General features: G+C 43.9%; 1 protein-coding gene across 1 annotated transcript in view; it reads right to left on the reverse strand.

The window, feature by feature from the left end:
• Positions 1–3,389: 3,389 nt before the first annotated feature.
• Positions 3,390–26,557, reverse strand: part of MYO15B (myosin XVB) — a 93,925-nt gene continuing 70,757 nt past the window's right edge. The window contains exons 20-29 of the mRNA XM_030208262.1: positions 24,961–25,091; positions 21,156–21,250; positions 19,691–19,768; positions 19,500–19,596; positions 13,028–13,176; positions 10,644–10,759; positions 7,712–7,842; positions 7,094–7,227; positions 5,871–6,011; positions 3,390–4,424 (exon numbers count right to left, since the gene is read on the reverse strand). Coding sequence (XP_030064122.1) covers positions 4,359–4,424; positions 5,871–6,011; positions 7,094–7,227; positions 7,712–7,842; positions 10,644–10,759; positions 13,028–13,176; positions 19,500–19,596; positions 19,691–19,768; positions 21,156–21,250; positions 24,961–25,091 — 1,138 coding nt within the window. The 3' untranslated portion in view covers positions 3,390–4,358. The remainder of the gene's footprint in view (positions 4,425–5,870; positions 6,012–7,093; positions 7,228–7,711; positions 7,843–10,643; positions 10,760–13,027; positions 13,177–19,499; positions 19,597–19,690; positions 19,769–21,155; positions 21,251–24,960; positions 25,092–26,557) is intronic.

Raw genomic sequence — 26,557 nt, forward strand, 5'->3', positions numbered from 1 at the left:
AAACCTGCTAAGGACTGAGACAGTGGAAATTCTTCATTTTAGTGTTGTGATGAGAAGGCACTTGAAACAGTTTAAACTGACAATAAAACAAGGCTTCCAAGAGAGAGAGGTGTTTAATTTTTGTGGTGATCGATTTCTTTCTTGCCTTCCTCCCCCCCCCCCCCCCCCCCCCCCTTTGGTACGTCTTCCTCCTATTTTCTTCTGTATTGCAAATTTTAAATCTAAGGGCATTTTAGTGTAGATTTTCTAGCTGTGCAGACAGTGTTCTGTTCCATATAGTGAGAACTGAGAAACAATGCAGGTAAGAAGATGATTTTTGTTTCTCTCAAGTAGAGAGGTGTGGTAGCCGTGTTAGTCCACTCTTAAAGGTTATCAATAGAAATCAAACAAAATAAAACATGGAAAAGAAAATAAGATGATACCTTTTTTATTGGACATAACTTAATGCATTTCTTGATTAGCTTTTGAAGGTTGCCCTTATAAACCATAAAGCTGTATTTCTCTGTTTATTACCCTCCTCTCACCTACCAACACCCATTCTGTTAGAATATCAATGAAATGCTTTGATGTCCCCATGCTTACCCCCACCCTCCCACTCTGTCAGACAGTCAAAGTAATGCTTTGATGTTTCTCTCATATATACTATCTGCTACCACATTTGCTTATTTCCGATCTGATGAAGAAGGGCAACCTTCGAAAGCTAATCAAGGAATGTATTAAGTTATGTCCAATAAAAAAAGGTATCATCTTATTTTCTTTTCCGTGTTTTATTTTGTTTGATTTCTATTGATAACGTTTCTCTCCATAAACTTTGCCCTTTTCTTTTTTTACATGTAAAAGGTATTATACTCAAAGTATGAGTAGTACAAACAAAAAGCCCCCCAAATCTCCCTCATACCCATCTCAGTTATCAATAAATGGAATACCCTTCACATTTATCTTTTTCAGAATATGAAAATGTATGTTTACCAAAGATTGAAGTTGTCATGGTTTCTTTGCTCTAAATCACACATAATAGCAACACTAACAGGATTTCAAAATGGGTATTTTTTTATAATATTTTATTTTCATGAAAGTGACAAAGATGCCAGGTTCCACTGTATATATTGATTTAAATGTATTGCCTGACACCCGCATTTCATATCACATTTTTATTTAAATTACATTTACACAATACTTATATAAATTAATGAAGCACTTCCTGTTGAGGTGACCTTTTTAACCCTTTCAGGAGTTGGAGGTTTTAGAAATAGTTTCTGTGTAACCCGGTGTTGCTGCATATTATTTTACAAATTCTCCTTAAAAGTTTTTTTTGTTGTTGTTTTGTTACATCTGTTTCATTCGCCAAAAGATCTAGCCCCACCTCTGCCATTTACAGCCACATCCTCTTTCTGGTGCTTATTGGATAGCAGTGGCAGGAAACAACAAGTACGCTTCTGTGCACTTCAAGCCACAATCAGCCTCAGCACTGACTGATTGCCATGAACTTTTATTTTGAAATTACTATTCTCATCCAGATTCATAATCTGTTACTGTGCAGCAGGTTTAAGGCGCCCAACCACTGACTTGGTTAAAAAGGGGTACTTCAGTACATAAAGTGCCCTGTAATGGGGTTTTTATTTTTATTATAGAGCAGAAAGTAATTTTGTGCTTATACATTTTCAGTAGCTGTGAGTAGCTCTTCATTTTTAAAATACACTCAATCAGCTGCTTAAGTATCTGTAAGTTCCAGTCTCAAGCATGGGTGTCCTAGCAGACCACATAAATGCAATCACGGTATGAGGTAAAGTTTGCATGCAGATTCCAAATAGGTATTCTAGCATTTTTTTGTATTTATTGTGGTTAAAATAGTGCCCTGTATTAATGGTCTCTGCTTCAGAGTGTTACACCAGCCTGCTTATAATCGAAAGAGAAAAACGCCTATATTGTGACCCAAATCGGGAGATAGACGTTTATCTCCCAAAAACGAATAAAGCGGTATAATCAAAAGCCGAATTTGGACGTTTTCAACTGCACTCCGTCGCGGATGCGGACAACGTTGATGGGGGCGTGTCAAAGGCGTGGTGAAGGCGGAACTGGGGCGTGGTTATCTGCAGATCAGAGATGGGCGCCTTTCGCCGATAATGGAAAAACAGTATGCGTTTGTAGCGAGAATTTAGGGCACTTTTCCTGGACCCTGTTTTTCCACGAATAAGGCCCCAAAAAGTGCCCTAAATGACCAGATGACCACTGGAGGGAATCGGGAATGACCTCCCCTGACTCCCCCAGTGGTCACGAACCCCCTCCCACCACAAAATATGCCGTTTCACAACTTTTTATTCTCACCCTCAAATGTCATACCCACCTCCCTGGCAGCAGTATGCAGGTCACTGGAGCAGTGGACTTCAGGCAGGTGGACCGAGGCTCATTCCCCCCCCCCCCCCCCCCCCCCACCTGTTACACTTGTGCTGGTAAATGGGAGCCCTCCAAACCGCCCCCCAAACCCACTGTACCCACGTGTAGGTGCCCCCCTTCACCCCTTAGGGCTATAGTAATGGTGTAGACTTGTGGGCAGTGGGTTTTGAGGGGGATTTTGGGGGCTCAACACCCAAGGGAAGGGTGCTATGCACCTGGGAGCTGTTTTACCTTTTTTTTTTTTGTAAAAGTGCCCCCTAGGGTGCCCGGTTGGTGTCCTGGCATGTGAGGTGGACCGGTGCAGTACGAATCCTGGCCCCTCCCACGAATAAATGTCTTGGAGTTATTCGTTTTTGAGCTGGGCGTTTTCGGTTTCCATTATCGCTGAAAAACAAAAACGCCCAGCTCAAAAAAAGATAAACGTCCATGTTTTTTCGAAAATACGATTCGGTCCGCCCCTTCACGGACCCCTTCTCGGAGATAAACGCCCATGGAGATAGGCGTTTCTGTTCGATTATGCCCCTCTATGACATCTAAACGTTACAACTTAAGATGTGTCTAAAGTCTAGGGCCACTCTTCATAAGCCAGTTGAGAGGAAAAGTGTAACCTGCGGATAACTAGCTGCTGCTTGTTAAAAATAGAAACAAAACTGTCAACTGGAACAAACAATTAAAAAAACCCTCTGTTGGGGTATAAAAGGGCCATTTCTGTTAAATGACATTTTTTCGTGTACAAAAAAAAATGGGCTTTTCTTGGTATTTGCAACTGCCCAGCCTCTGTTATCATATGAAGAATTACCAGTTGAATTCGGATTGGGGTGGTTATTTCCCCCCATGTTTACAGGAGCTCTTTGATCATTATCCTCGCTGCCTCTCCATTGGATATAAGGGATGGTGATGTCCCAACAGAGTAAGTTGGAAATTGCATGCGTATCATATCTGTCATAGTGTTGTTCTTCAGGATGGGGGTAGTGTGGGGCCAGATTTGTGTTCTTGTAGGGTACACCTAGAACAAGATGCTTCCTATCAGGGATGTAGGCTTTGACCTTTATTTTCTGCTTCTCAAGCATTGATTACAAATTCCACTAGTCAGTATAATCAATAGGTCTGAGAACCCAGCAGCAAGGGGGTAAATGAGTTTTGAAGTATCAAGAAAAGATTACTTTTTCCTATCAACACATTATCCTCACAGTTCAGTACAGGTGCTGAGCATGATACGGACTTACAAAAGCAAACTGTTAATGCAGTGTTTTGTTTTTTTAAATAATCATTCACAAAAGACTGATCATCCTACAAGCATGTATAAATATAATCAGAAACCCATTAATCTAGAATTTACTGCAGCGGGGGGGAAGCTTACTCACAGCCTGTGTTCCTGAATCCAGTAACCCTATGAAAACAGTGATGCAACACTGTTAACTCTACTCTGAAGGCGGTATATCAAATAGAATAAACCATAAAGTGTCAATTGCAGCGCTTCATGCTAAGGCATGTAATTTACATCTAACATTTATCATTATTAATGCAGCTATAACTTGCTCCTTGCATCACCTGCTCTAGTACTTTGTTGCATCATTGAAGATCAGAGTCATGTAGTTGTTGAGGAGAACCATGCGGTGTACCTAAGCCAGAGTGCTGTAGTCCATAAGCATCCAGTAAATACCACCACCATACAAATAATGGGGGGGGGGGAAGGGGTTCTGCGTGAGGGATACTTGAAGGTTACCACCACAAGGTTGTCAATGGAATATCTTCTTTTCAAGCAAATGGCATTCTAGTTGGCAGAGCAGGAACGCCGCGTGCAATTATTTTAGTTGAAAGTCAACAGAGGTAGTGGTCAAACTCCCCCTCCTTGTAATCTCACACCTTTCTCCCCTTTATCTGAGGCTCCACTAGTGCTTGGCTAGCGTTCTGTGCCATGGTGTGGTGTTAAGCAGTTTTGTCCATCTGCATCACTGGGGAGTTTAGACATGGGATCCAGAATCCAGCTCCTGCATGATGAGAGCAATGGTGTGATACACCTCTTTAGCCTGTCAGGAGTGAAAACAAATCGGAGGTATAAATACAACTCTACTTGTCCTGTGGAAGGGCAAACTATTTTTTTCTGACTATATTATAAGCATGGTGACTTATAGAGAAGGACACAGAACAGCAAATTTGGTTTTAGGCTCTATTATATGTGATAATATAACAATCACAGCTGCATTCTAACATTCCTGTGCTCCTGGTTGTGCAGCATCCCATGCTTCAACTGAAAATTGAGCTGTTGCATGGTTTAAAATGTAGACATTTCACATTGCTGGTTCTAGTGCATGGTAAACAAGTTTAAATGTGTTGGGCCTGGTGCCTCTAATGCTACTTTGATATAATTATTTTCCAACTTCTCCTTTAGTGCTGAATAAACAAAGAATATGCTAATCAGAGGATATCTGTGACCTTTAGCGTTTCCAGCTTTTTAATCGCTCTCCTACGATGCCATGTGCCCATTTTTTTTTTTTTTTAATCTTGGGTGTATTCCCAGTAGTTATTTCCCTCTTCCTGCCTGGGTGCGGGGTCTAGGTAGGCTTAAACCTGTCTGCTTTCTCCGGGTTCACTACAGCTTTTGCCTTGTCCTACTACACAGAATAATACTCAGCTCTGTCTTGTCCTGAATATTTCAGTACTTTTAAAAAATGACTTTGACAAGTTGGACTTTGTATCTTATATGTACTCCATTAACACCTGTATTTCCAAATTAACATTAAAGCTGACTGTATCCACTTATGTTATTTAGAAATAAGAACCCTCTGTCTAAACCTAAGATGGAAGAAAAAACTATAATACAGTGCTACCTCCTTCCTATCTTGGAGCAGGAGGCACTAGCACATTCTGCCTTTATACTCTGTATAGATCAGTGCCTGGTGTTCTTCAGCTGTGTAGGTGTGGAAGGATATAGTCATAATTTGGAAAACAAGACTGGAAAAATTCAGGCTGGGTGCAGAGTTTTTGTCCTGCTCAAGACCCTAGAGGAAGAAGCTTCAGTCAACTTTGGGGGGATGCAGGGATATAGAGTGGGGGGGGGGGGGAGTTATAGGGAAAAAAGAAGCAACAGGTTCGAAAGGAAAAGGATTATAGCTGAGGGAGTTGCAAGGTTGTGTGCACTTGCAGTGGGTCAACTTGCTTTGCCAGCTCTGGCTTCTCCAGCACAAGGATTCAACTTTGCAGCAGCTGTCTGCTACTGGTACCTCAGCTGGCCAGCTAAAGCCCAAGTTTTCCTCTCAGGATCCAGTCTTGCCTCCTACTTAGTTTGGTTCTCTTAAGACCCCTGCCTGCAGCGCTCTAATGCAAGGGTTTGGGGGACCAAGTCCCCACAGGTAGAAAGCAGCAGGAGGTGAGGTGTCTCATACACATCTCAATGTAAAGCACATCTTCCATGGACTAAACCATGTAGCAGTCTCTAGAAAGACACATTGTGTGATGAGAGTTCTGCCATTTACCTGTTCGAGTTCAAACCACATGGTCTTGGGATTATCAGGGGAGCCATAGTTTATTTCCACTCCTTGAAGTGTGGCGCTATCCATAGGACGCAAGGTGCGCATGGTCTGCACCTCCACTAGGGGGATGGAACAGTACAGCTTCTGTGAAGGACAGAAGAGTCCAGGATTAGAGGTGAGAGGTAGCAGACTATGTTACTCTCATTACAGCCTGGAACCTGAGACCAGCTATCCAGTCCTAAACTTAACAATGGTTTACAGTTTAGTTTACTTCTTACTTTGTTTCTAGTACTATACCTGTTTGCTAAGCTACGCTAAGGGCGCAGTAGCGTTTTTATTGTGTGCTAAACGCTAGAGACACCCATGGGTGTCTCTAGTGTTTAGTACGCACTAAAAACGCTAGCATGCCTTAGTAAACAGGGTCCCTGGGTTGCCAAGACTGCATTAAAATCTCACTGATGTTTTGACATGAAGTGAAGTATGTAAACATTGAAAACCTTTTTGCCGTTCATATTTCCTCTCTCTCTTGCCCCTTGACTGTAATATTATTCCACCCTTAATTTCCATTACATCAGCATTAATTTCCAGAAAATGGGTGCCACATCCACTGCCCTTGAACTCTCTTCTCAGTTTTCATATTGTTCAGCCAGACCACCTTAATGCATTCAGGGATATGATTTTGGGTGAAAGAAAAACAGGGACTAGGGTCTTTCAACAATATTTCTTGTTTGGCTTCATTTTAATTTTGAAAATAAAATGAAAGAAAACAATTTTATTTACAATAAAAATTTGCAGCCAGACCTAGCACCCAACCCCTTCTTCTAAAATAAAGCCCCCTCCTACCTCTTACCACATATTTAGGTTTTTATAGAGTAGGAAGGATACCTGCTACTGCTGGTTTTCAAAAGTGGCTCATTCATTTCAAGAAACATCAGTAGAAGGGCAGGAATATCAGCCCCATGAAGACCCTTGGATGGGTTAAGCTATGTGGTTGGAAAGGGTGCTAGGGACTGGGGACATAAAGTAGTACATGCAAACTTATCGCATACATATTCATTGTGGGTATCCTGAAAACCTGACTGGCTAGGTACATCTTGAGGACTGGGTTGAGAACCACTGCTTTTGAGGGAGGTACCCAGATGGACAACCCTCTTGCTTTTGTTCTTCCATAGCAGAAGCTCCACATCCATTCTCCACCCTTTCCATACTAGAGAGGGGTACAGTACCTGGGACACACTGTCCGCCACAATGATCTGCTGTTGGTTCACTCCCAGCAGGCATGGAGATGGGACACCCTGCTCACTGATCCGTTTCACAGAGTAAATGTTGTAGTCGAAGAATGCAAACTGCATCACGGTCTCTACAGAAAGCAAGAATGATTAGTGAGTGGGCCTGCACTATGACTGTCCATTTTCAAGCCTTAATTTCGCCTCATGCCTGCTGTCTACCACACCTCTCAACTGGAGCTAAAAACATCTCTTTACTGCTGCTGGAGTTAAGATGCTTTCCTCTCATGCTGCTGCCTGGAATTTTGAAACCCTGCACCTAGTCCTCACCTGAATGAATCCAGATTTTAAATATTACTTAGATTCAATTAGAAATCAAACTCTGTGTAGTAAATGTTAAGCAAACATTGAAATGTGTGGGGTTAACTAACACCGATCTTTTTTGATCCAGTTTCAATATATTACAGAGATCTGATTAGATAAAGGTATATTTATTTATTTTAAAGTATGAATTCCTTCTTGGTATAAGCAGCACAATTTCCCCACCCACAAGTTTGTTGGGTGGAGAGAAGGTAGAACAGAAATGAGTGCTAGGATTCCAGCCTTCCATCTCCTCACCAATGAAGTGGATTTTGGCTTCTCTTGGCGTTAGCTTCTGCATCAATCTCAAGTCCTCGTTGACATGCTGACCAATGGTCTGGAGGTTAGCATTTTGCAGTGGAACTGGGATGGACTTCAGCAAATCCTCCCTATCCAAACATACACACAACATGAATTTCTAGAAGCGAAAGGGGAGCTGTCTGAGAGTTTCTCACATTTGGTAAAATTAGTATTATCATGATTTGTATGCAAGGTACTATACAGATACATAATGGAGTCACTATTCCTTGGAGTTTAAATCCAGTCAACCTGGACAAACAAGACACAAATAAGCAGCTTTGGCTTACAACAGTAAGGCCATGACAGAACATTTAAGGAAGGTGGAATGAAATTGAAGGAGGACGGTTTATGGTTGAGCAAATTTCATACATAAATAGCTCATTCTCTAAACAAGGGATTCTATAGGGCATTTCAAACACACCATTGGGAAAAAAAATAAGTATCACTTGTAAGAAATGTGCTTAGCCAAATCGAACCTAAACTTTTTTTTTTTTAATAGTTTTTGAAGAATTAAAGATTAATTAACTGTACTGTCAATGTTATTTATTTAAATTTAAGTTCACAGTGAGTTACATTTCCTAGAATCTGAGAGTTAGATGTACTAATGTACCTTAATTTGCAATTTAACACCTATGTACTAAATAAGCACACAAATTAACACCTATGTACTAAATAAGCACAAAACTCATATTATTGGGGTTAGTAAATCAGGTCCTACTTTTGTACCTGTGGCATTGGAGGATTAAGTGACTTGCCTGAGGTCACAAAGAGCATCGGTGGAATTCAAACCCTAGCATTTACAGTTCTTAACCTGCTGTTTTAACCATTAGGTGGCTATGCCACTAAAAACAGTTCTATCTTGTTTGAGTAAAAATAATCTTTTTGTGATTTAACACTTTTATATATATGCAGTATCACATCATACCATATGTAATGAGTTTGTCTTGTTGGGCAGACTGGACGGACAGTACAGGTCTTTATCTGCCATCATCTACTGTGTTATATTACTATAAGTTTATCTACAATGAGGAGGCTACCCCTTATGAATGATAGGCATATAATCACATTATCCAAATACATCTTTAAAATGAGGGTCTTTATAAGGCTATACCACTGTGCCAAAGTTTCAGGAAATAACTGCAGGCAAAAGTATAGATAAGTAAAAATGATACCAAAAGCAGGTATTTTGATAATTCCTGATGGATTAAGATAAAAAAAATATAAATAAAAAAAACCACTACTGTACCAAAATACACTTCTCAATAATATGAAACACAAGTATTTAAACAGACAAAACTGGCTGTGGCTTAAAATGATTATAATAAGGGGAGACCATCAATTTAACCCCTTCTTTCAAATCTAAAAAAAGGAATTTAATTCACATAATGCAGACTGTTCTTAAGAATTATTTTAATTATAGGTTTGTGAACATAATTTGTACACTATTTAGAATATTGGTTTGTCTTTAGATTTGATTGTACATAAGATCATAAGAGTAGCCATACTGGGTCAGACCAATGGTCTATGTAGCCCAGCTTCCAACTGTTTTGTGTGTAGAAACCTTTTCAGGATTATTCATCTTATACGAGTGAGAGAGAGAGTGTGTGTGTTTGTGTTTCATTCTGGTTGGTTCTATTTTTACCAGTATACAGCCATTGACTTCTGTGACTATTTAGCTATGACATAAATAACATCACAACTGTTTCGGAAATCCATTCCAAGACAAGGGTATATTCCTGCACAATATTAAATTGTTGAAGGCACTAATGGGGTTGGTTCTATAATGTGGACCTACCACGTGTATAAATCACTAGAATACTGGCATGTATGCCAATCTTCTGGCAAAGTGTTCTTCTGTAACCTTCTCCTGGATTCTATATATGGTGCCCAGATATGCATGCCATTTAATAGAGTAATGAGCCCTTAGCTATCAACTGGGCGCTAACAACCAATGATTGAAGTGAATTGGCACTCATTAAAATCTGCACATGTATCACGCACCCTGTTGGCCCTAGCTGCTGAGACATGAACTTCTAGAACAATACAGATCTAGCACTCTTCAGCCTTAAAACATAGGGAGGCAAGTTTTAAAATACTCCTCACTGGCCTCCCACTTAACCATCTATCCCCCCTTCAATCTGTTCAGAACTCTGCTGCCTGTCTTATCTTCTGCCTACACTGATATGCTCATATCACCCCTCTCCTCAAGTCACTTCACTGGCTTCCGATCAGGTACCACATACAGTTCAAGCTTCTCCTACTTACCTATAAATAAACTCGATCTGCAGCCCCTCACTACCTCTCTACCCTCATCTCCCCTTACGCTCCTACCCGTAACCTCCGCTCACAGGACAAATCCCTCCTCTCAGTACCCTTCTCCACCACTGCCAACTGCAGGCTCCGCCCTTTCTGCCTCACCTCACCCTATGCTTGGAATAAACTCCCTGAGCCCATACGCCAAGCCCCCTCCCTGCCCATCTTCAAATCCTTGCTCAAAGCCCACCGCTTCAATGTCACTTTCGGCACCTAACCATTGTACCTCTATCCAGGAAATCTAGACTACCCCCAATTTGATTGACTGCACTTTTTTGTCCTTTAGATTGTAAGCTCCTTTGAGCAGGGACTGTCCTTCTTTGTTAGATTGTAGAGCGCTGCGTAACCCTGGTAGCGCTTTAGAAATGTTAAATAGTAGTAGTAGTAGGTTGCCTAACTTGGTTGGCAGTTCTAAGCTACCCCAATGCTCAGTGGGTGACCAGGCACATACATTTCCTCCAGGAACTTGTCCAAAGCTTTTTTTTTAACCCAGCTACGCTAACTACTGTTACCGCATCCTCTGGCAATGAGTTCCAGAGCTTAACTATTAGATGAGTGAAATGACTACCTAACTTACTTGGAGGGAGCGCTCGCTAGTCCTTTGGCCCAGAGCTGCAGTGCTGCCAAGGTGCCCACTTGCTTCATTGACTGGTTCTGCAGGAGCATTTTCCCATTCAGATAAGTCTGGCATGTCTACAGAGTAAAACAAGCCATAGCCACAGCAGGAAATACTTTTAATACTAGCGTTAGCATACTGCGAAGCTCATTTACTCAGTATCATCACAATCAAGTCACACGACAATATTGAAATATTTATCCAAATTCAGTATTGTCTATAAGTTGGAGGTATATTGGCTTATGTGCAATATAGAGATTGGGGTTGTTAAACCAGGGATAGGCAAATCTGGTCTCCCGAGTGCTCCAAACTAGTCCCGTTTTCAGGATGTACGTATTGAATATGCGTGAGATGCATCTGCATGCAATGCCTTTCATGCATATTCAGTATGTGCATCCTGAAAACCTAATCATCTTGTGACATCCAAGGACCAGCTTTGCCTAACCATTGGTCAGGTTTTAAATGGAGTTGTATTGGATCACACTTTAAGTAGAAGCTAGAGGTTCTACTGTAAATAGAAGATGGGGTTATGTTGGCCTATGCTCTGGTGCCTAGATATGTACTGACCCAAACGTTTTAAACCTGGTGTTATATTTGGATATCCTCTACATGGGGCAGCAAACAGAGATAAAAGAAGTGGGAAAAGTAAACCAGGCTTGTCCAAAGAACTGGGACCAAACAAATAATTAATTAATAATAAAATAAACAGTTTATTAATGTTTCCTTAGAAATGACTCTACACAATGTTGTGTTTCGGCCTGGCGGCCTGCATCAGGAGTCTATAGATAAAAACATTGAACAACGTGTAAATAAAACAAACTTAAAACAAAGATAAAGTAAAAATAAGAGTGACAATAGTCAAAAAGAGAAACGATTACATGAAAAAAACTCCATAATAAAGAAATGATACTGAGTATACCAATCTATTTGTTCTTTATCATTAATCTTGATGTCAAGTTTAACACTCAGTATCATTTCTTTATTATGGAGTTTTATTTTCATGTAATCATTTTACTTTAATATGGTAGCTAACGTCCTTTACTTATATGGATATATCTTGCTTATTATTTTTTGTCTGATATTCTTCATGATATAAATCTTTAATGATACCGTTTCTCTTTTTGACTATTGTCACTCTTATTTTTACTTTATCTTTGTTTTAAGTTTGTTTTATTTACACATTGTTCAATGTTTTTATCTATAGACTCCTGATGCAGGCCGCCAGGCCGAAACACAACGTTGTGTCGAGTCATTTCTAAGGAAACATTAATAAACTGTGTTGATTTTATTATTAATTATTTGTTTGGTCCCAGTTCCTTGGACAAGCCTGGTTTACTTTTCCCACTTCTTTTATCTCTGTTTGCTGCCCCGTGGGATCTATTGAGTTCTCCACATACATGGATCCTCTTTAGCTTTTATCCTCTACATGGTGCATAATAATATGCCGAACTGCACTGTATTTCAAGCTTACAGTTGTGCTTGACCATGAGCATTATGGGAGCTGATTAACCTTGCTTTATCTGCAGGATAGAGCTGCTATGGGTTGTGCTTTATATGGAGGTAAAGATGCATCTCATCAAGTTTCAAATGATTTCTCAAGGAATCGGGGGTTAGGCCTTTGTAAGCTCCAGTGGAATATGCATGCAGGGAATGAAAGGAAAGTGAAGCCTCTGCTTCCACTTCACAGTGGCAGTCCTTGAAAGGACAACATCCATTGACTAGCTATCAACAGAAATAGAGAGGCAAGTTCTACAGGCATTACTATGGAGAGCCATGTAGGAAAAGGAGAATTTGTGAAAGTTTATCTTATTAATCATACAGTGATATCAAAACATAAAAAACTCATTTAAAATCCAACATGGTCAGGTTTCACCCCCTAGGCAGCATCAGGGGCTATTAATTCATGTAAAAACCCAATGACTCTATGGGTACAATATAAAATCCACTCTCTATACACACCTATATGCAGTTGATTTATTTAAGGTCTTCAGGCACAAAAGTGAATACCATCCCCCGTTCTGTAAGGATGAGATGCATAAAACTATATATGTTGGCCTTCTTTATGTACTAAGAGTTCTCACACAACCATTATGTTTTCATATCAATTGCTATCCCCAATGCAGCCTACCAAAAAAAACATGGCCCTGTCAGGTTTTACTTGAGTTTAATGTTTTTATTTAAGTTATATTTATTATCTCTGTACGGTGACTAAAATAATACTTTTATCAATTCTCCTTTTCCTTTGTGGTTCTCCTCAAGACACAGTAATGAAATCCTGTTGTTTTGAGAATTACCCCTTTGGATCTTTCTCCAGGGACATGAAATGGCGATAGAGCAACAGTTACCTGATAGTAGTGCATGTCTGTGAAAATGTCATTCTCAAAGTGCAGTGGTAGCTTCCAGGTGATCCTGCGCAGTTCCAAGGTCACAGAATTATCGTCCAGCAGGAAATCATGGACATATTCTTCTGCCCGGATAGGTCTGATCACCTCCCCTGCAAAAGCAGAACCAGACTTTGCTGTATTATTGCTGAACTCTCCTTTGCTGTATACTTAACCTCAGTTCTAAAATCTCCAGCTCTCTTCAGAAAACTATGCAGTAGGTGATAGCATAGAATAGAAACACAAAGAAGTCCTGGCAGATAAAATACAGAACAGAAACTTAGGGCCTAAGATTCCAAAGCTGCTTATGCAGCTAGAGGTAACGTGGAGGGGCATAATCGAAAGGGGCACCCAAGTTTTCCTGAGGACGTCCCGACGAAGGGGCGAGGAAACCTTTATTATCGAAACAAGATGGGCGTCCATCTTTCATTTCGATAATATGGTCGGGGATGTCCAAATCTTGAAATTTTGGTCGTCCTTAGAGATGGTCGTCCCTAGATTTGGTCATTTCTGATTTTCAGCGATAATGGAAACCAAGGACATCCATCTCAGAAACGACCAAATGCAAGCCCTTTGGTTATGGGAGGAGCCAGCATTCGTAGTGCACTGGTCCCCCTGACATGCCAGGACACCAACCGGGCACCCTAAGAGGCACTACAGTGGACTTCAGAAATTGCTCCCAGGTGCATAGCTCCCTTACCTTGTGTGCTGAGCACCCCCAAACCCACTTCCCACAACTGTACACCACTACCATAGCCCTTATGGGTGAAGGGGGGCACCTAGATGTGGGTACAGTGGGTTTCTGGTGGGTTTTGAAGGGCTCACATTTACCACCACAAGTGTAACAGGTAGGGGGGGATGGGCCTGGGTCTGCCTGCCTGAAGTGCACTGCACCTACTAAAACTGCTCCAGGGACCTGCATACTGCTGTCATGGAGCTGGGTATGACATTTGAGGCTGGCAAAAAATATTTTTAAATTTTTTTTGAGGGTGGGAGGGGGTTAGTGACCACTGGGGGAGTAAGGGGAGGTCATCCCTGATTCCCTCCGGTGGTCATCTGGTCAGTTCAGGCACCTTTTTGTGGCTTGGTCGTAAGAAAAAAAAGGACCAGGTAAAGTCATCCAACTGTTCGTCAGGGACGCCCTTTTTTTTCCATTATGGGTCTAGGACACCCATGTGTTAGACACGCCCAAGTCCCACCATCGCTACGCCTCCGACACGCTCCCGGGAACTTTGGTTGAGGATGCCCAAAATCGGCTTTCCATTATACCGATTTAGTCGACCCTGTGAGAAGGACGCCCATCTTCCGATTTGTGTCAAAAGATGGGCGTCCTTCTCTTTCGAAAATAAGCCTGATAGTAACATAGTAGATGACAGCAGAGAAAGACCTGTAGGTAGTGGTGGTTATGTGAGTGGCTTAAAAAAATATGTAACTGCTCTATACGGAGTCAAATATAGTGTTTAGATGATTAGACTTATCTGAGCAGTCATGCAGTTGTCTGCAGTCCACGGCCGTGGACTGCAGACAACTGCACGACTGCTCAGATAAGTCTAATCATCTAAACACTATATTTGACTCTGTACAGTTTTGGGAGGTTTTTATGCCAATGATGCGAGAAGGCTAGGGCTTTTCAGCTTGGAGAAGAGACGGCTGAGGGGAGCTATGATAGAAGTGTATAAAATAATGAGTGGAATGGATCGGGTGGATGTGAAGCGACTGTTCACGCTATCCAAAAATACTAGGACTAGAGGGCATGAGTTGAAGCTACAGTGTGGTAAATTTAAAACGAATCGGAGAAAATTTTTCTTCACCCAACGTGTAATTAGACTCTGGAATTCGTTGCCGGAGAACGTGGTACGGGCGGTTAGCTTGACGGAGTTTAAAAAGGGGTTAGATAGATTCCTAAAGGACAAGTCCATAGACCGCTATTAAATGGACTTGGAAAAATTCCACATTTTTAGGTATAACTTGTCTGGAATGTTTTTACGTTTAGGGAGCGTGCCAGGTGCCCTTGACCTGGATTGGCCACTGTCGGTGACAGGATGCTGGGCTAGATGGACCTTTGGTCTTTCCCAGTATGGCACTACTTATGTACTTATGTACTTATGTACTTATGAGTACTCCATGAATAGACAGTATATCTGCAGAACTTGGAGATACATCACGATACTTGAGGCTTTTCCTCCAAGAAAGAAAAAAATAACATGGACATAAGCTTTTGAATACACTAAGGATTATAGCAGATTATTGTATAGAGTACTAAATATCCTTCAGTTTGCTCAAATTTAAGATTTAAAAAAAATGAGCAGCATTAATATGGATAAATGCTGCTGCATAAATCCATACGTGCCAGCATTTAGCTGTACATAAAAAGGTACAGTTAGGGGCAGACCTGGGTTTGATACACAAATTATTCAGAGAGTGGCGGACTTCATAAATTAAGCCTGCAAAAAAGGCCTAACAGCATCGATGCAGCAATGAGGTCACCACTTAATGCAGAGCCGGTAGTGGGAGGCGGGGCTGGAGGTTGGGAGGCAGGGATAGTGCGGGGCAGACTTATACGGTCTGTGCTAGAGCCAATGGTGGGAGGCGGGACTGGAGGTTGGGAGGCAGGGATAGCGCTGGGCAGACTTATCCCCGCCTCCCACCACCGACTCTGGCACAGACCGTATAAGTCTGCCCAGCAGACTTATACAGTCTGTGCCAGAGCCGGTGGTTGGGAGGCGGGGCTGGTGGTTGGGAGGCGGGGCTAGTGCTGGGCAGACATACGGTCTGTGCCCTGAAGAGCACAGGTACAAATCAAAGTAGGGTATACACAAAAGTAGCACACATGAGTTGTCTTGTTGGGCAGACTAGATGGACCGTGCAGGTCTTTTTCTGCCATCATCATCTACTATGTTACTATATTCAGTATCACTACTTAAACATATAGGGCCAGACTCTATAAATGGCACTGAAAAATTGGCACCGATAAATATGGCGCTCTGGGATGACCACTCTTTATAGAATACCATTCAGTGCTGAATTTGGCGCTCAACTTTGGGTGCAAGGACTTATGCCAGCTGAAACCTGGTGCACAAATTGGGTGCAGATCCCCACTTTTCTGTAACACTGCGCACATCTTTTGTGAACACCCCTGACCCACCAACACCCCCTTTCGAGCTGTGTGTGATCCAATTTCGTGTCCATTGTTACAGAATAGTATGTAGCCAGATCAGCATCCAAATCATAATTAATGCCAATTAAGTGCTTGTTAGGTCCAAAAATAAAACCATTGGAGCTCATTAATTATTTGGGGCACCGATCTGGGATCTTTGCCCAAACTTGAGTGACCTTTATAGAATCTATGAGATAGGGAACAATGCTATAAAGTGTCACCTAGAGGTAGGTGCCGTCAAATTGACAGGTACCTAGGTGCTATTCTATAAGGTAGTGTCTAAGCGCCATAGTGCCTAAGAGGCACATACATGTGGGCGGAGCATGGGTGGGCCTCCCATGTACGTACATAGAATACTATCAACTAAGAGGGGCATAATCAAACGGTGCCGGCCATCTATATGGGCAGCCATCTATATGGCCGGCGCCACAAAGAGCAGTCCCGAACCGTATTATCGAAAAAGATGGCCGGTCATCTTTCGTTTCGATAATACGGTTCGGCCCGGCCAAATGTCAGAGATGGCCGGCATCGGTTTTCGCTGATAATGGAAACCGATGCCATCCATCTCAAACCCGGCCAAATCCAAGGCATTTGGTCGTGGGAGGAGCCAGCATTTCTAGTGCACTGGTCCCCCTCACATGCCAGGACACCAACCGGGCACCCTAGGGGGCACGGCAGTGGACTTCAAAAATTGCTCCCAGGTGCATACCTCCCTTGCCTTGTGTGCTGAGCCCCCCAAATCCCCCCCAAAACCCACTACCCACAACTGTACAACACTACCATAGCCCTAAGGGGTGAAGGGGGGCACCTACATGTGGGTACAGTGGGTTTTGGGGGGGTTGGAGGGCTCCCATTTACCACCACAAGTGTAACAGGTAGGGGGGGATGGGCCCAAGTCCACCTGCCTGAAGTGCACTGCACCCACTAAAAACTGCTCCAGGGACCTGCATACTGCTGCCACGGTGCTGGGTATGACATTTGAGCTGGCAAAAGAATGATTTCTAATTTTTTTTTTTTTGGGTGGGAGGGGGGTTGGTGACCACTGGGGGAGTAAGGGGAGGTGATCCCCGATTCCTTCCGGTGGTCATCTGCTCAGTTGGGGCATTTTTTTGAGGCTTGGTCCTAAAAATAAACGGACCAAGTGAAGCCAGCGAAGTGCTCATCAGAGCCGGCTTTCTTTTTTCCCATTATCGGCCAAAGCTGGCCATCTCATAACCACGCCCCCATCCCGCCTTCCAAACCCTGCGGAAACACCCCCTTTAACTTTGGCCGGCTCTGCAATGGAAAGCAGTTGGAGCCGGCCAAAATCGGCTTTCGATTATACCGATTTGGCCGGGTTCAGGAAGATGGCCGGCCATCTCCCGATTTGTGTCGGAAGATGGCCGGCGATCTCCTTCAAAAATAAGCAGGTAAGTGTGTTCCTTGGCATACCTTAGGCATGCCAATTTATGCCTGCCATTGGCATGGTGTAAGAGGGCACACCAATGCTGACCTTATGCTAGTGGTCTATAACGGAATCTTGGCGCCAAGATGCCTTTGTAGAGTTGGTGCTAAGTGCATGGCATTGGGGTGTCTAGACTGAGACACCAGTTTATAGAATTGCTTTCTTTTATAGTGCCACTGAATACAAACCTGTTGAATGGAATAGGCTACCAGCAGTTCAAAATTTTTTGTACTGTTTTAAGGAATTGTTGAAACACCATTTGTTCACCAAGGCAGGTTTGTGAATTGCACAGTAGTTTTGAAGGACTTTCTGGATGATTGTATTGCTGGGCTTGACATTGTTAGTGTGTTATTTTCTGTTGTATGTTTTATTATTATGTATGTTCGTACTCCGCTCTGGATAAGAGTGGAATATATAAAATGAAATTTAAAAAAAACCCGAATTAAATAAAACATTATTGCTGAAAACTAATGGGAACTGCAAAAAAAACCAAACAACTATGTGGAAGTTAGGCAGTCGCCTAAGAAATACAAATTACCTATTTTTGACCTGCATATATAGATTTACACGTGTATCCTAGTTTGCAATGTTATTAGTTCAGTAACCTAATTTAGCTGGTGCCCAGGCAGCTGCCTAAGCATGGCATTGTATCCTATGTATTACATTATTTTAGCTAACATTAGTATAATAATAAATTGCATATTTTTTGTTAAAACCTGAATTGCATTCTGAGCTAAGTCAGTGTAAAAGCCAGATTTCTCACATTCCTTCCTATTTGATAAGGGGAAAGGGGACTTGATATACTGCCTTTCTGAGGTTTTTGCAACTACATTCAAAGCAGTTTACATATATTCAGGTACTTATGTGTACCTGGGGCAATGGAGGGTTAAGTGACTTGCCCAGAGTCACAAGGAGCTGCAGTGGGAATCAAACCCAGTTCCCCAGAATCAGAGTCCACTGCACTAACCACTAGGCTACTCCTCCAGTAAGCACCAGCCTGAAAGCAGTTTTTCCCTACATGGTTAGGGATTTCCCTATTGGCTGATAGCCTGCCTGGGGTGGTCAGTGTTGAGTGCCTTTGTCTATTTTGGTGCCTCTTGTTTTCCCTGACTTTCTGCTGGGACTCCTGGCCTTTATTATGAAAAAGAAGCTCTAGGCAGAGCTCCGAAGATGGACAGGAAGGATTGTTGGATTTGCTGTTCTTATATGTTCCTGTAATCCTTTGTTCCTGCCAGTTTAGCTTACACCACATCTATATGCTGAGATTCTCCAGTATGCAAATAAAAGTCAAGTTGTTTTATTACCTATATTAACTGTCCAAGTGTTATCTGCACATATCTCTGGGAAACCTAAAGAACTATAATAGCCTTGGAGGAGCAGTACAGACTGCAGGCAGTGAAGAGCTTACAACAGGCTGCCTCACGACCCGGATTGGGCAGGCAGGATAGGCTGTAGCCTAGAGCTTGTAGTAGAGGCTGGCAGGCTTTAGAGACTGTGAATTAGTTATGCACAGAGTTCACAGTATAAGTGGCTGCCTAGGGGCTTACACCAAAAACAAAACTCATAATTATCCCAAAGCAAAACCATTTATTGGATTTGCATGGAACTAATACGCCGACAATATTATGGCTTATGTAATAAAGAAAATTATTTTCAGTTTACTAAAACATTGCCATTATTTAACTACAGACTACAGAGGGATTCTAAAACCATCGATATAGCTTTCTGAAAGTGAGATGCCATCATATCAAGCTATACTACAGTCAGAGTTCACTCTTGTCACAGCCCAATTATGAGTTCTAATGTTAACTTTTTAAATAGAATATGACATTTACCATTGCTTTTGTTGGCAAAGATGGAAAACTCATGGATCTCCTCAGGTTCGTACACTCCCACCTGTTCACAGAATTCTTTCAGCACTTCTGCACCCACCTATAGAGACAGGTCAATGGAAGAGGAGGATTAAGGTAGGCGGGAGACAGAAACGGATAAAGGGGAGCGGGGAGCAGAGAGGAAGAAAACCTACCGTGAAAGTCTTGATTTTGGTCCCGTAGTCGATGTTACCTGGCAACTTGATCAGTATTCGACGTGTGTGATTGCCTTTCTAAAAGAGGAAACCTTTTGTCAGCTAGTTAAAATGTGGGGGAGTGGCCCAGCGGTTAGGGTGGTGGACTTTGGTCCTGAGGAACTGAGTTCGATTCCCACTTCAGGCACAGGCAGCTCCTTGTGACTCTGGGCAAGTCACTTAACCCTCCATTGCCCCATGTAAGCCGCATTGAGCCTGCCATGAGTGGGAAAGCGCAGGGTACAAATGTAACAAAAATAAAATAGATACTATTGGAGATTCTACTTGGAATGTTGCTACTATTGGAGATTCTACATGGAATGTTGCTATTCCACTAGCAACGTTCCATGTTCCATGTAGAAGGCTGCGCAGGCTTCTGTTTCTGTGAGTCTGATGTCCTGCACGTACGTGCAGGACGTCAGACTCACAGAAGCAGAAGCCTGCGCGGCCACATTGGTGATCTGCAAGGGCTGACTTCTACATGGAATGTTGCTAGTGGAATAGCAACATTCCATGTAGAATCTCAAATAGTAGCAACAGTGGAGGAGGAGTGGCCTAGTAGTTAGGGTGGTGGACTTTGGTCCTGGGGAACTGAGTTCAATTCCCACTGCAGGCACAGGCAGCTCCTTGTGACTCTGGGCAAGTCACTTAACCCTCCATTGCCCCATGTAAGCCGCATTGAGCCTGCCATGAGTGGGAAAGCGCAGGGTACAAATGTAACAAAAATAAAATAGATACTATTGGAGATTCTACTTGGAATGTTGCTACTATTGGAGATTCTACATGGAATGTTGCTATTCCACTAGCAACGTTCCATGTTCCATGTAGAAGGCTGCGCAGGCTTCTGTTTCTGTGAGTCTGATGTCCTGCACGTACGTGCAGGACGTCAGACTCGCAGAAGCCTGCGCGGCCACATTGGTGATCTGCAAGGGCTGACTTCTACATGGAATGTTGCTAGTGGAATAGCAACATTCCATGTAGAATCTCAAATAGTAGCAACAGTGGAGGAGTGGCCTAGCGGTTAGGGTGGTGGACTTTGGTCCTGAGGAACTGAGTTCAATTCCTACTTCAGGCACAGGCAGCTCCTTGTGACTCTGGGCAAGTCACTTAACCCTCCATTGCCCCATGTAAGCCGCATTGAGCCTGCCATGAGTGGGAAAGCGCAGGGTACAAATGTAACAAAAATAAATAAAATAATAGTGTATAATCAGAGGTGGACCTTGCACAAGATTTGCAGTGGACAGACTCCACTATGCCAAATCTTCATATTGAACCCCCTTGCAATACACTAATGACAAACTGCAGTCTTGCACCACTGCCCCAAATATTCACTGCACTGTAACAGCACACTGTATTTTCACTCTGAACATTTGCTATAAACATTAGTCATGATTCCTCCCTTCTCCCCCTCCCCCGGTGATATTACCAGCAGTGCTTCCATCTCCACAGTGAAGGGCAGGTGACACCGGCCACCATAAAGGGTAGTTTGTCTAAGATTTTTCTGGCAGGCATTAGCAAGATCTAAGAAAAGCAAAACAAAAAAATTTTAATGCTAGACTTTAAGAGTTTAGTAGGTGGTCAACAGACTGAATGATTATTTAGGAGATGTTCTGGAATATGAACTGAAGACTGACATCGACACTGGTTCTGGTTGGCCATGGACCCCAAACCTTGTCAACTTGCATCATGGTTTCTATTATAGCAGGACTGGAGTTGGAACCCCATGCTGGTCCCAATAAATTACCACTGTCCACAGACAAGGCAGCACATCTCTGTGTATTGCTTTGATTCAGCCCAAAATAAGGGTGTTCATCTTAATATCGTGTGGTCTGTGTCCCGCAAATGACAAGATGGATTCACATAGGATTTGACAGCAACTCCAGTAGCTGGAACATAAGGACAGAGCGGGCGAACTTCTATAGTCTATGTCCCAGAAACAACAAAGACAGACCATGATCAAGTATATAATATCACATTCATTGTTGATTTAATCTAGAATTGAGAATTATTGTGACTGTTGGGCAGACTGGATGGACCATTCAGGTCTTTATCTGCCGTCACTTACTATGTACTATGTTTTCCCAGTCAATATAAAAAAATGACAATCCCAGAGAAAGTGGAACAGTTTCATTTACACTACGACTTCTGTAAAGACTTTTTAAATGTTTTTAAAATTATCATTACATCATTATGCCCTCAATGTCATGGGTGATAGGACATTAAGCTCACATATTATACAGGTTACAGGTTCTCAGTCTTGACCAAAAGGCTCAGAAGGGATCAGGCTTAGCTCATAGCTCAGAATCTGTACTTGGATTCCAACCCAAAAGAGGTCAAAAGCAGTACAGATAGCAGCCCACAAAGGCCATCCTTAGGTAGATTTTACTCCTCCCTTTCTCTCATCCCCTGGTTTTCAGGTCAGCTTTCCATATCTCACTCTCACTTCTCCAGTTCTCTCATTATCCTTTTGTCATTCACTCCTCCCCATCTTCTATGCCTCTCTTTCACCTGCTATCAAGCCCCCCTCCCCATTGCTAAACACTGTACTCTCCACCAGCCTTCTTTCTTACCCTACCTCTCTTCCACTTATCTGCCTTGATTCCTTCCCTCTCATTCTCTCCCCTTCCTTCAGCCCCTTTTTCCTCTTACCACTACCATCCCGTTCATTCCCCCCTTTCTCCATTTCTACCCTCTCACTCTCTCCAAAGATCCATCTCGCTCTTCTGTCTCGTTCCTCTCCACAGTCCCATCTCTTTCTAGTACCTCTGAACCCCTCCCTAGCTCTTCTAGGTTTTTCATACCATCTTTCCACTTTTCTTCACACTGTATCCTACCCCACAGCACATCTGATGCACCAATACCCTCCCAGAGCTCATATTTCCCCACTCTGCCCTCACCTAATTCTTAAGTCTCCACTTTCCCATGCTACTCAATCACCACCTAAGCTCTGAGTCCCCACACTCTATTCAATCCCAGTCAAACTCACACTCTGCTTTTCCATTCTCCTAACCCATTTCTGCATTTCCACCATCCCACATCCTCAATCTATTCTCCTGCCTCCTAGCCCCTTCCCCCAAAACTCATCCATCTTCTCCAGCTTCCCATTCCCCAGCTGCCCCTGCCTCGTCCATTCCCTCTTGCTCTCCCCTTCTTCCATCATCTGCCCTGTCTCTTTCTCCAGCATCCTTTCACCTCTTCCCCAGCATATACCTCTGTCTTTTCCTCCACTACTTGACTCCTGCTCTTTCCCAAACATCGATTCCCTTCCTCTTTCCCAACATTTGGTCCTGCATCTCCCCTCCCTCCATAACTATTTGCTCTTGCCTCTCCCTTCCCCTCCCCTCCCTCCAGATTAGTTAAGCAGCAAAGCAGCTGTAGCAGTCAATCCCTCTTCTCTGTAGTAGCTGTCCTTTGTTTAAACTTCAGTATTGCAAGCACAATTGATATTGCCTGCTACATGTGGACAAAAGTTCCTGTTAAAATACAGGAAGTTACACTCCCACCTGTGAGTACCACTGAACAAGGCCATAGCAAGCTGTAAGTGTGCTGTGTACAACTTGCCTACTTTGGCACTCCCACCCCCTACCCCCCTCAAAATATCCATCTCCCTTCTCATAGCCCCAACCAGGATGGATTGGGGCCATTATTTTGAACCCAAAGCTGGCATGGGGCTTGCTGCTAGCCTAGACCTGCTAGCCTAGCTTGCTGCTACCCGCCCTAGCCTAGACCATCAGGGCATCCTTCAGGTAGGCCCAGGTGGCTTACAGGGAGGTGGGGAACCTTCAGGAGGGGGTATGGATGCTCTTCGGGAGGGGCGCTTCTTCTGGGAGGGGATAGATGCACGGGAGGGATAGGAGAGGAAGAGGAGATGCTAGCCAAGCAGGGAAGGCAATAAACAGGGTGTAATTTTGGCACTCCCACCCCCTACCCCCCTCAAAATATCCATCTCCCTTCTCATAGCCCCAACCAGGATGGATTGGGGCCATAATTTTTGAACCCAAGCTGGCATGGGGCTTGCTGCTACCCGTCCTACCCTAGACCATCAGGGCATCCTTCAGGTAGGCCCAGGTGGCTTACAGGGAGGTGGGGAACCTTCAGGAGGGGGGAGTGGATGCTCTTCAGGGTGGAAGGCTCTTCAGGAGGGGCGCTTCTTCTGGGAGGGGATAGATGCACGGGAGGGATAGGAGAGGAAGAGGAGATGCTAGCCAAGCAGGGAAGGCAATAAACAGGGTGTAATTTGGCACTCCCACCCCCTACCCCCCTCAAAATATCCATCTCCCTTCTCATAGCCCCAACCAGGATGGATTGGGGCCATAATTTTTGAACCCAAGCTGGCATGGGGCTTGCTGCTACCCGTCCTACCCTAGACCATCAGGGCATCCTTCAGGTAGGCCCAGGTGGCTTACAGGGAGGTGGGGAACCTTCAGGAGGGGGGAGTGGATGCTCTTCAGGGTGGAAGGCTCTTCAGGAGGGGCGCTTCTTCTGGGAGGGGATAGATGCACGGGAGGGATAGGAGAGGAAGAGGAGATGCTAGCCAAGCAGGGAAGGCAATAAACAGGGTGTAATTTTGGCACTCCCACCCCCTACCCCCCTCAAAATATCCATCTCCCTTCTCATAGCCCCAACCAGGATGGATTGGGGCCATAATTTTTGAACCCAAAGCTGGCATGGGGCTTGCTGCTACCCGTCCTACCCTAGACCATCAGGGCATCCTTCAGGTAGGCCCAGGTGGCTTACAGGGAGGTGGGGAACCTTCAGGAGGGGGGAGTGGATGCTCTTCAGGGTGGAAGGCTCTTCGGGAGGGGCGCTTCTTCTGGGAGGGGATAGATGCACGGGAGGGATAGGAGAGGAAGAGGAGATGCTAGCCAAGCAGGGGAGGCAATAAACAGGGTGTAATTTTGGCACTCCTGCCTCCCTTTCACCCTGTGCAGCTGCACATACCTCACTACAGTTCTACTGCTGAAATCACTTGTGCTGGTGAAGTTTAAAGAGACGGGTCAACAGCTGGAGAGCGAAGGGATTGACTGCTAAAGCAAGGCAGCACCAGTAAACCATCAAATCAGGCAGGGATATGGCTACCCCAGGCCTGATCTAATATCTGAAACTGGGGTGGCAAAGGGATGTCAAACTATTTGAGGAGGGGGGGGATGGTACTTGTCTTGCTGTACCACCCCGTAGAGATGACTATGATGCAAGAGAAGAGTCAGAAGCACTTGAGGGGTCCTGCATACCTTGACATCCACTACCAGGACTTGAGCTGATTTCTTGGAGATATTTTGTGATGTAAGGCAGCAGGGTGCTAGAAGGCAGGAAGAAGCCACACAGTAGATCAAAAAGCAGCCAGCCACGTGAACAACTTTCCCTGCATGACACAAATAGGACAGAGAAGTGGAGTTAGTGCAAGAGGAGCCCTGGACAATGCTTCATAGATGAGTAAATAACGAAAGAGTTGTGAGGTTTAAAGAAACGGAGAGTCCTGATGTCAGTTCTTCCAAGGCTGATTCATTGAAGGCTGCAGCGCGTGACAGTGGGACTTTATTATCTTTTTAAGCAACACTGTCACAAGGTGGATTCTATTCTGTATTGATAAATATAGTATATCTTAATAAATAAAGTGTCATCAAAATCTTATTTTTTTAGGATAGCGTTTGATGGGTAGATTTATAGTAGATGGAACAATCTTTCAAGGATGCCTGAAACTTTGTTTGTTTTGAATGAATGGCTATGTGTGTATGGATCTGAGGCTTTCCTACCAATTTTATGGAGTCCCTTTTTATTTTTATTCTTTGACTTTGTATATTGTACCCTGTTGTGATCTGCATAAACCCAGGGCCGTGCCAACACCGTAAGCGCGGTAAGCGCCGCAGGGGGGCGCCTGCCTTCAAGGGTGCCGCCGTCGTCTTGTATTTTTTAAAAAAAACCTTACTCCTCCGCTCCATCTCGTAATGCTTGCAATAACGATGTAAGAGTACACGACCGATTCCCTGTAGCCTCAGCAGGAAAGGAGGACACAGCAGACTCACTGGCGTCAGCTTCTGTGCCTCGCCGCCTCGTCGTTGGACGCAGCTGATTGGACTTTGCTGCTGAGGCCCTGCCCCACGCATGCTTGCCTGAAGGAGCAGGAGCTGGGTCGGGTGCTTGTTGGGACCGTTGCCGGTGTTGGTGGTAAGGTAACGGCGGAGTAGAGGTCGATATCAGCAACTGTCTGCGGTTAGTTCCTGTTTTCCGTTCCGGTGTCTGTGATGTCTGCCTTCTCCGAGGCAGCATTGGAGAAGAAGCTCTCGGAGCTGAGCAACTCGCAGCAGAGCGTGCAGACTCTGTCCCTGTGGCTCACCCACCACTGCAAGCTCTCGCAGGTCATCGTGGCCGTCTGGGAGCGGGAGCTACGCAGAGGTAAGAGGGCGGTGGGGGTTCGCTATGGACTTGGTTGAAACGTAAGAGGCAGAGGCCGCTCTGCTGTGTCGTCTTGCTGCTGGGCTTGTTTTGGGTCTTCCCCCCCTCCCTCAGGTGCAACCGGTGTCAGATGGATACGAGGTAATTCTCATGGTAAGGGTGCAGAGTTCTGTCTGGCCTTTCAAAATTCGCCCGTGTAACCTGAGACCATGGGATAAGGTAAGGTATTCATTGTGCTGGGCAGACTTATACGGTCTGTGCCACAGCCGGTGGTGGGAGGTGGGGCTGGTGGTTAGGAGGCGGGGATAGTGCTGGGCAGACTTACACGGTCTGTGCCCTGAAAAGGACAGGTACAAATCAAGGTAAGGTATACACAAAAAGTAGCGCATATGAGTTTGTCTTGTTGGGCAGACTGGATGGACCGTGCAGGTCTTT

The sequence above is a fragment of the Microcaecilia unicolor genome, chromosome 6 (assembly GCF_901765095.1).
Source record: "Microcaecilia unicolor chromosome 6, aMicUni1.1, whole genome shotgun sequence".
Classification (NCBI taxonomy): Eukaryota; Metazoa; Chordata; class Amphibia; order Gymnophiona; family Siphonopidae; genus Microcaecilia; species Microcaecilia unicolor.